The following is a 10,534-nucleotide window of genomic DNA, read 5'->3' on the forward strand; positions in this document are numbered from 1 at the left end:
ACTTGAAAGAGCATGGCAGCACTATAGTAGCACTGTGCCCACTGGGGCCGTGCATGATAAAACGCGAGCACTTACGCTTTAAATAAAAGCGCCCACCTAATGGCACATGTAAGCATTAATATGTAAGGCATGAACAGTTTTAAAATATTCTGTAGAGGTCTGCTGAATACTGCAGAAAGGCTCCGCATTAATTCCTGTACATTATAAGATAGTCCTGAGGGCTTCACGATTATCATCAGGAGTAACATAAATCTATTTCTGATATGAATTTAATCAGACTTTGAAGAAAAACTGTGGTTGTCATGCCGCTGTCAGAAGCATTACACAGCTGACCGACTGCACACCTCAGCTTCGCAGTGACCACTTTTGCCCTCTCTTGTGGCTAAAAGGTGAACAGCAGCTGGTCCTGCTGTGGTACAGGTCTGCGTCGAGGCAGCAGACATGTTCTGAATACTCATTATTGAAAGTGATTGACTGCGTTTAGATGGCACCGATGACGGAGTTTAATAGAGAGCCACCAAAATAGACTCGGCTTGACATTTTTTTGTCATATCTGACGACCCCGTTTCAATATCTGTGGAAATGAAGAAGTCTCTCCCAAAGCAATAAGCAACAGCCCACACTCTATCCGGTGGTGTTATTAAGTGATATTCCCAAGGCTTGATGCTCCTTTTCAAATGAATAGAAGACAGGCAGTGGGATACTGTTCAGCACCTTCAGTGATTTTCCAGGGGTGGTCAGGAGCTTGCATTAAACCTTTATATGTGTGTGTGTGTGTGTGTGTGTGTGTACTTACATTATATACTCAGCTTGAATTCAGCACTGATGGACACCACTGTGGCTGGCGATGGCACACACATTATACACATTTATGTGCACATTGTTGGGCACAAATAAAGGGAACAGATGTAAAATCTACATACTGGCACACAAAGCACACTAATGTGACAGATAATGCTGCTATTATTTGGATTTTCTTTCCATATGGCTGGATAAAAAAAAAAAAAAGAAAGAAAGAAAACAACCTGACTCGCCAGGAGAAACCTGCAGACACCCTCACACACAACACAAACACGACAACAACGAGGACAGAACGAAAGAGAACGACAGAAATCCTAATTGCTATAATTATAATCACCCACTCAAGAAAAAAAACACAATGCTGCAATAACAATTAAAAGTTGTTTAATACAGATTCTGTAAAGAACCTCATAACAAATCTGTTTCCTTTTACAGAAAGAAAGTTGCCCGATAAGTTCCTTTATGTATTTTCTAATTACCTCATATGTTTGGGAATAAATTTAGTATTTCTTAACACATATCAAAAGACATCGGTTACAGAAAAATGAAAGATGATCAAAAAAATCAGTGCATTTGGACTCCACATTCTCTTAACAGGACAGAGACTGTCTCATCATTATTACAAGTGCAGTCGCTTTTCAGTGCAGCACGTAATGAGATAAAAACCATTTTGTCTGACTTGAACTAGTGCGCCCTCATTTGAATGGTGGCAGCTGGTCTGAGAGGCAAGGAGAGAAGAAGGACACGGCTTTGACCTGGTTTGAATGGGAGACCGCTGATTAAAATGGTGATTACTGGTTGTTAGCGCCTCACCGGGGGCATGACTGAAGTGATGTGAGAGGGCTGCAGCTGGGGAGTTAACACAACAAGAGAGAGAGAGAAGAGGAGCAGGAAGGGTGAGTTTTAAAAAAGCAACAAATCTGCGAGAAACTGATAAAGGCAGAGAGAAAGAGAAACAGTGAGAAAAGGATGGAGAAGGACATGGAGAGAGATGAGGAAAGAAGCAGACAAGAAAGATGAGGCCAAGATGAAGTGACGCTGAGATAAAAACAACACATTAAAAAGGGGAGGGAAGGGGCGAATGAATAACTGTGATTTGAAACCTTAGTCCCTCCTAAAGCCAGGGAAAGCCAGGGACAGCCATCCCTGCAGAGGAGAGGAGAGGAGAGGAGGTGCACACTCAGCTTTTTCCTCCATACTGAGTTGGAGTCTTGTTGTGGTTTTGGTAATGACCTGACCATCACCGAGCAAGTAAAGCCCCACTGTCTGTGCACAGAGAGGGGACGGGTAGATAAGAGAAAACACGACTAACCGCTGACTGTCAGAGAAAAACAACTTTATTCATTGGCATATCAAAATATCATTCTTAACAAGTCATTCTCTGCCGGGCCTGTGGAATGGCTGGTACAAAAGAGCACAGGGTTTCTTTGAATTGCCTCACATGTATTATCCATAAAGCTTATTCAATTATCTGAATGGAAAACCTGTGCATAATATCTTACTGGTGAAAAGTCAAGGTGTGTGTGAGTGGGAACGGGGTCTAGCCTGGACTTAGGTTCTGGACGGTCTCCAGGCGCTCTTGATAGAGAGACTGGAAGGCCTGGGCTAAACTGAGGAGCGGTGCATCACAGTTCTCCATCTCCTTCTGCGAGAGATAAACAAGCACACAAAGTGATCAGTGTTATGAAAATACAAAGTTTTGTACTCATACACAAAAAAGTGCATTATGGTATTTTTGTCAGGAGAAAGGCCGTTTAAGGCTGATCCTCCCAACGTGGGAACAGTTAATGTTCACTGTCTGCCCACTGAGCCAAATAATCGCACAATACACTGTGACGTCTACAGTGAACTACACTCACGGCCGAAGTCTCGTGGTACTCCAACCCCTGGCTCTGGGCCCATTCCTGGGCCACGGATGTCTGTACCTCCCTTCTAGCGGACAGGTCTGACTTGTTGCCTATCAGGACGCCTGAAACACACACACACACACACCTGCCATGTTCACATAAACACAGACTCAATCAAAAGTGAGCTGGAAAGTCACGTGACCAGCATTCCACAGAATCTTTGACCTTTTGGGTGTGTTACCTGGAACATGGAGACCCTGGCAGTGGGCACGGACTCTCTCCATCCAGCGGCTGCAGTTGGCAAAAGACTGCTCACTGCTCAGATCAAAAACCAGGCACAGCAGTGATGGCTCACCCCACTATGGTAGGGACGGTGATGGGTGGTGATGAGATGGGAAGTGATGTGTAGGTTTCATATTAGGGGTTGAGGAGAGGGGGGGACAGATATTGAGAGAAAGCTACAATCACATCAGTTTACTTCTTTCTACTTCTGTCACTTCAGCAGCCTCCCTGTGTTTGCCCTGGATGGTGGATTTCACTAGTTTCATGCAAATGGAAAAACTCTTACCATTTTCGCGCAGGCTTCCACTAATGCCTCCTTCCCTGCAGAGTCTATGATGTAGAGCTCCTGGAGGGGAAAGGAGAGGAAAGAAGGGAAGGGATGAGGTGTTATACATGGAGATTTAGTCAAATTACATGGTTTTCAACTTCCTATTTTCTTTGGCAAGGCCCTTAATGTTCTTCCTACAATTTATGCCCTACTGGTTACTGAGCACAGGTGAGAAAATAACAATATTATATGTCTGGGAAAACGTCTTACACACTGAGTGATAGACTCCAATTCTCACCACCCACCTTCAGTGATTTAGTGAATTTTAGAATTATAGAGCTTAAACCATGGTCGGTTGCCTAATAAAATATCTGTCGCATGTAGAGACAGATATTTTGTAGCATGAGTTAGTCTGTACCCAACATGGCTGCTTGTAAAGTTATACGCAGTGTAGTGGAGACCGGGTGAAGAAGAGACAATGGCTACACTCACCACGCTGTCATTGGTCTCTGGGATGTTGACACATTTCACGAACAGGTCCACTCCGGTGGTCTGCCAAACAAACGCAACAAAGATTTTACTTATTGTTTTGTTATGTAAGTAAAGCTAAAAGACCTTCATCAAGCTTAAGGCAATCTCTTTTCTTTGTGTTTCTAAAATTATCTGAAATCCTGTATTTACAACTCCATTTTTTATGTGTGAATTTCTGGTTTCTTTAGCTTTATTCCCAAGATGCAGCTGGTCAGATCACATTACGGCTGTACCTGTCAAAATACATTTAACAGCTCCAACATTCTTTCTACTGTGGTTTATGTGATGCAGAGAAGAGCAAGACATTTACATAATATTTAAGAGAAGAGAAATCTGGTTGCCACTGAGTTGTCACTACACAGAGAAGCACAACAAGCTGTCTGGTGTGATTTATTGTTAATGTCAAAACATAAGCATTGCTAATTAGCAGCTTGGCTTGGCTTGAAAGTGAATTCGCTGTCCTGATGTTCAAATCCTGACCAAACCCTGTCTCCTCTGTCTCCATTACTCTGGTTCTTACTATTCTTAATGTCTCAATAAAGATAAATGCCTTAAGGGAGGGGACTATAAGCTCTCTTTAAGTCTAAGAATGATACAAGTCCCCCCTGGAGTCCATTAGTGGAAACAATTAAGACATACTGTGAGTCATAATAGATAAATCAAATAGTGGGGGTTTACATTTACACAGGGTAGACAGTTACCACAAGCTAGTAATTTGGCTGTGGTTGGGAAGTCTCTGGTTTTAGCTTTGGTTAAAGTGTCTGATGGACAAACACTGCATAGCTTGGACACATAAAAGCTGACAAGTGGACATTTTAAGTAGTTTAATAGAAATGAATCTGGTGCATACTGTATAGAAGAGGGTGAAACTGGAAAGAGGACACAAGTAGTAGATGGTGACTGATGTGATAAATCTAATCTTATCTGTAGGGCTGGTATTGTTTGAAATTGTATGCAAGTTTCAGAATTAGTACTGAACTGATACTTGGAGAAACATTTGACTGTTTAGCTGCTAAATATTCCTCTTTGTTCACCAGCTAGTTGCAAACTTTGCCCATCTGCGGTTTGGTGCTGAGCAGTTAAACGTCTGCTTGCCGTGGCTGAAAACAATGCTGGAAACTCACGGTAGAGCTGAGGGTAACTGCAGAGTCAGGTGATAATTCTCTGTAGATTTGACACTACAAGCAACCCTTTCACATCAAGGGGGGAGTTGTAGGTTTCAGCAGTGAGGATCGCTTCCGCGTTCAAAAAGCCGCAGTTCCTCGGCTGCCGCTGGGAGCTGGCTCCAGAAGTGAGCAATTCTCCATTGACCCCCATGTTAAAATAGCCAACTTTACAGCCTAAAAAACATATTTACAGCCTTGTACATGTTTTGTTTTTGGTCTCTATTGATAGTTTCCACCTCCGTGAACACTGTTAGGCTTAAAATTCTTACATAAATTATGGCGTGGTTACGTTGAGTGACAGCTCGATAGACTGGCACCGGTAGTTAGCTCTTTGCTAAACCATCGGCTGGGCTAGGCGGCTACATCCAGAGGCCTCCGGTTACCTTCAGCGGTTACCAGAGGCTGCAGTGTCCGTGTTTTTATGCCAGTGTTCGGATAGGTTTTTGTGACAGTATGGCTTGTTGTAGTGTGGACTGTACTAACCGACCGTGGAAGGAGCCTGTTGCAGTTTTTTCGGTAAGTAAACTTCTCACTATTTTACCTGGATGTTTGCGCTAATTAGCATGTATTAGCATATTTTGCAGCTGGGTTGTGACTTAATTGCCGATTTATGGCCGCTGCTGATACAGATAGAGGACCGGAGCAGCTAATGTTAGGAACGCTGTTGCGGTGTGCTCCGTGCTCTCAGAGTCCGTTTATTGCGGGAATACTAGGCTACAATTTTATTTCGTCTCATTTTTCTGTTTAAAAAGTCCGACATTGCAGGGACAGAGCAGCTCCGTCAGTAAGCGGCTGCTGTTGTTTGTATGCTGCTGTAACTGTAAGTGGATAGTGGATGGAGGCAGCGGTGAAAGCCGGTAAATATTAAATATTGCTCCGAGCTAAGTGGGCGGGTTCTCGGCCGGCTGACCGCGGCTGACCCGTAGAGTAACCGCCTCACAGCCGGAAAGTACACTCCCACTAAAATCCAAGATGGCGCAGCTCTAATGTCCGTGGTTTGGTCACAAAACCGACTCTCCGATCATTTTACCTAAAACCATCAGCTCCAGTTGGCAGGTAATGACACTCTTTGTAGTTTGAGTGAGTCTCTTTTGGGAGACTAAAACAAGCAGAGACGCTGTCCTCCCTTAGACTTTTTTGTATGGTATATAGTGGAGATGGCATTTTTGTTTTGGAGTCAGCCCCAGTGACCATCCATGATAGAGTAGCTGTTTGATGTTTGGTCAGGCTGTCCAAAAAATAGGCATACAGCAAGTAGTTGAGATTTTTTAGAAATTAATAAAGGGCAAATAGAGGAGGTAGATATAAAAGGAGACAGAATGCGGACAGGAGAGTGTAAGGAGGATGTAATGTATCTGGTCTTGTCACAGATGCACCTTCTTCACAAGCTGAGAGATCTAAAGAAGTCCTAAGTGGACTGGATGGTTGCAGGCTGCCTTTTGCCACTACACATCCACTGGTATGAGATCAGTGGTGACCTTGAAGAAGCAAGTTGAGGTTTCTTCACATCAGCACCAAACTCTAAATTGATCTGATCCCCTGAGCTCACACTTAACTGAGCGTGTCAAATGCCAGGGACTAAAACCCTAAAAAGACACACACATACTTTTCACACTCTCTGCCTCTGTGAATTGCAAATACACACACACACACACACAGAGATCAGACAAACATTTGCCTTATTCTTACACAGAAACGGTTCATAACAAGGATTCAGTGGTATATACACACACACACGCACAGGTGCTGCAGCGGTCCCTGTTCAGAGTGGTCTAATGAGCTGGCCTGATGCATAGGAAGCCTCTCGCTGGAATGTCAATGAGGGCCTATTAGTAACAAATAAGCTTGGAATATTGCTAACAGGCCGTCTGACATTTTCAAAGGAGGACGTGAGCAGACTGGCCGACAGCCTCCGCTACCCTTCAAAATCAAAAGTTGAAGAACACCAGGGATGACTTAGGTGTCTGCACAAGGAATAACTCCTTGCAGCAGGAGTTTCTTTTTCACATTAGTAACAATGGTGAGGACACGCTGTTCCCTGTTTCCATCTGCAGTGAAATCTTCCAGAGAAAATCCAACCTGATACATTTAGTATGTCTTAAAACAGCTACAAGCATCGCACCTTGCAGTCACGAGTGTAAGGTGACGTGTTCACAGCAGTGTAAGCATGAACAAATTGGTATAAACATTGGGAACATGAATGTGCTCAGCTAATCTAACGGCAATCTGTGGATTAGGATATGAGGTATCGCAACATTTTGGCCTGAGGATGGCACCAAATGAAATCTCACTGAGTGTCCATCCTCTCGAGAGCATCAAGGAGCTCAGTAAATTTCATGTCAATCTACCACTTAGTTTTTATCAATATCCACAGCAAATTTTACAGAAAACCTCACTGACAGTGTGAGGTGTGGGGTCAAGGGGAAATTTTACTTTGACAGTGGCGCTGAACAAAAAAGAAGATGGACACAAAAAGAATTAGAAATTCATCTTTTAGGACTGTGAATATCTGTGCCAAATTTCAGTGTGAATCTGACCAAGTGAACAGTTTTAAAGATTTTGAAGGTGGAGCTCCTCTTAAATGAAGCACTTGGCGTCAAGTGAGCAATAAGTTAAAAATATTTCAACCAATATAAAGCAAATGGCTGGCTTCAAATAGGTGTTTTAACAGTTGCATAGCAACAGCAGAGACCATGAACAACACTTTCCCATGGGCTTTTCTTTCAGTGCATCCAGTTAATAAAGCAATAAAGGTTGGTGGACACAGGGCCTTGATCTACAGGTGCACATACTAACCTACATCACTCCCTCTAACTTTCAATGTTACATCCCTTTTTTCATTTTCCTATTTATATATTGCATGGGTTATTATTTTGTTTGTACAGTATCATACTGTATGTAGTTCTTGTTTTGTATATTTTCACACTATGTGGTTGTACAGATGTGTTAAAGCTTGCCTCGAGCTCAGCAAGCACACATACTAAGCCAGTGCAAATTAAAAATGCAGCACTCCTTTGCTAGTACTCTACTGGTCCAACTAGCCCAACATGAACAGACATGCACAGCATCACAAACAAGTGGGTATAGGTTTAGGCAGTATGGAGAAACGGAGCACTGTTGTTGTGCGCTTGTTAAGTACCTGTTCTGGTGGCTTTCCAGAATCCTGCTGTATTAATTATCGACGTTTCTGTCACCTCAGAACCCCCCGATACTGCTGACACAGCAAGAGTTGAACAAACACACGCACGCACGCACACACACACACACACATTTGGCTCTTGTCCAGTATTTTACTCACCAACCTGCTCCCTAACCAGCTGCAAAGCTTAACAGTAAACTCAGTAAATGTAACAAACAAGTGCATGTGTGCAAGCTGCTCAGGTGGATATACTGATCCTCACATGTGGAAGCATTCACTTGCATGTGCAGTGCATGCATTTAGTCAGCAGCCCTTGAAACACTGACAGAGGGAATCAGTGAGCAGCCATGACCCCATATATCACAGAGTCAGGTTAATGACACGGTTCCCTCCCTCATGCAGATTAGCATAAATAATGCAGATTAGCCTTCTCTGCATCAGCATTAATTGGTACATTATGCTATCTTGCACTTCAGTGATTTCTGGGCTAGATTTAAGAGACCTCTGCAGGTCCTTGAAAAGCTTACAAGGAGTTCCACTACAGAAACTACATACAGTATGTAATATGATCATGAATTTCAATGACCACTATTAGTCTTGATGATTTAAAGCTGATGCATAATTATATCTTGGGTAAAGTAAAAGTGTTAACCTCAGGCGAACGATCTTAAATTAAATTAAATGTTTCGATAATTGCCTAATTCTACAATTACTGATTGAGTACATTTCAAATAAGTGATTATACATGATTAACTGTGCAACCTTGCTCCAAAACTACTTTATTACTGCTTAAATGCAGTGTCTATATCTATAAAGATATATGGCGCTTGCTAAGATCTCTACAGGTATGAATACTCTGGGGGTCTCCTGCAAATATACTTCTGAATACCGACTGGGTAAAAGTGTGAAGACTAAAGCAGCAAATTTTGCTGATTAATTCGCTGCTGTAGTCTTAGTACTGAACAGTTGAATACTAGGTAAATACTGCGGGACTTCATTGCATGGGGAGCAAGGTATTCCCAACATACTGCTGTCTCTTCCCGGCTGGCAGTGAGCCAGAATTAGTTGCTCCTTCAAACCAAGTTGAATATCTCAGTTATCCTACCTGAATGTACAAATAGAAGCTAATGGCCAGTCTCTAACATTGCACAGCCCAATGCCTAAATCCCTCAACAGGCTGTTTTACAATCTGACTCCTCTGTTATGACTGTGTGATGTGAATATAAACAGTATTTCCATATCATTATGAGGAGTGGTACAGTGATGCACTGGCTGTTCCATATAAGCAACAGCATATTTGGAATTGCATGCCCTTGCACTGCACAGGAATCGAACCTGAAATCTTTTATTGACTATGTATTGATGCTCTCACCATGCTGTAGTTCTTCTGGAAGAGAGTACCACCACTGTGGAACACATGAGAAAGGGCACTTTTCCCCACTGCAGCATCTCCTACACACACACACGCACACACAGAGGGATAGAAACACTTAATTTCATCATCTGTGTGTGTTTACAATGTGGTTCATAAGCTTTTCTAAGTGTATAATTGGGTAGTAAATGTATATTTACAGAGTGCTTTGTCAGTTAAAGTCGTTATCCTTGGTATTACGAAGGTTTAGAGTTGATAGTGCTAAATTATCCGGCAAACAGAGCCATATTTACCAGCATTTGTTTGATGTCTAATATTTACTACCGGAATCACAGCATTTGAAGTGAGCTACGTGGTACTGAAACAGGAGAGCTAGCGCACTGTTTGCAAACTGAATCTGATGAAACCTCGCGATACGTAAATAAACACCAACATTGTATGTTTACGAAAGTATTAGACAGGTGACTATTCATTTATCTCTGGTCTTTTAACTCTAAAGTTGAACTGCCCGCGGCGGGGTTTGTAGCAGATTGGTTAGCTTTAGCCCTTGTACCAATCGTCTTAAGTAGCAGAGGGATTGACTAAGTTTACAAAATCTTACCGACAAACAGACATCTCGCTCTCAGCTTCACCATTGCAACAGATAACTTCCAAACACTCCAAGTAAAATCTACTGTTTCACTAATGACACTAAATTAGCTCTATTTACTGTTTAAGCTGTATATACATCTAGATATCTTCATTGTGCCTCGGCAACATGGACACAAGGCGTCTCTTAGCAACCAGCCACGGAGGGGTTTCATTGGTCCAGCCAGCGAGCACATACAGCGCGTAGCCAATGACAGCTTCGTGCTGGTTGCGAGGACGTAAAATGAGTGGTATTTTTTCCCTTGTCAGTGTCTGTCAGGCAAGTCCTCTTTAAACCGTCGGGAAGATCGGTGTGTCCAGACTCCAACCATAGCTCTAAATTAAATATAACCGTTTTACTGGTGAAGCTTGTTGATCGGGCAGAGTGGTACAGTACAGTACGAACTGCCTGAAAGGCCAACTTGTGGTAAGAGGGACCCGGGTTTTCGACAGCAAAACCCGAGGAGACCACTAGAGGGCGGGATTTCTTTGCTCAGCATC

The 10,534-nt window shown here is 42.8% G+C and overlaps 1 protein-coding gene across 1 annotated transcript; it reads right to left on the reverse strand.

The window, feature by feature from the left end:
• Positions 1-2,116: 2,116 nt before the first annotated feature.
• Positions 2,117-10,168, reverse strand: ift27 (intraflagellar transport 27 homolog (Chlamydomonas)). Its single transcript, XM_041036534.1, has 7 exons — positions 10,008-10,168; positions 9,407-9,486; positions 3,691-3,750; positions 3,217-3,276; positions 2,890-3,007; positions 2,661-2,770; positions 2,117-2,446 (listed from the first exon to the last, which is right to left on the reverse strand). The coding sequence occupies exons 1-7, from the start codon at positions 10,039-10,041 to the stop codon at positions 2,342-2,344; spliced, it is 567 nt and encodes a 188-aa protein (XP_040892468.1). The 5' UTR covers positions 10,042-10,168; the 3' UTR covers positions 2,117-2,341.
• Between the last annotated feature and the right edge of the window lie 366 nt (positions 10,169-10,534).

Source organism: Toxotes jaculatrix, chromosome 4 (assembly GCF_017976425.1).
Source record: "Toxotes jaculatrix isolate fToxJac2 chromosome 4, fToxJac2.pri, whole genome shotgun sequence".
Taxonomy (NCBI): domain Eukaryota; kingdom Metazoa; phylum Chordata; class Actinopteri; family Toxotidae; genus Toxotes; species Toxotes jaculatrix.

Coding starts and splice junctions, on each gene's coding strand:
- ift27 (XM_041036534.1), bottom strand. CDS start 10,041: ATGGTGAAGCTGAGAGCGAGATGTCTGTTTGTCG. Junction 9,487..10,007: donor AGCGAGATGTCTGTTTGTCG/GTAAGATTTTGT, acceptor GTGTGTGTGTAG/GAGATGCTGCAGTGGGGAAA. Junction 3,751..9,406: donor TCCAGAAGAACTACAGCATG/GTGAGAGCATCA, acceptor TTTGTTTGGCAG/ACCACCGGAGTGGACCTGTT.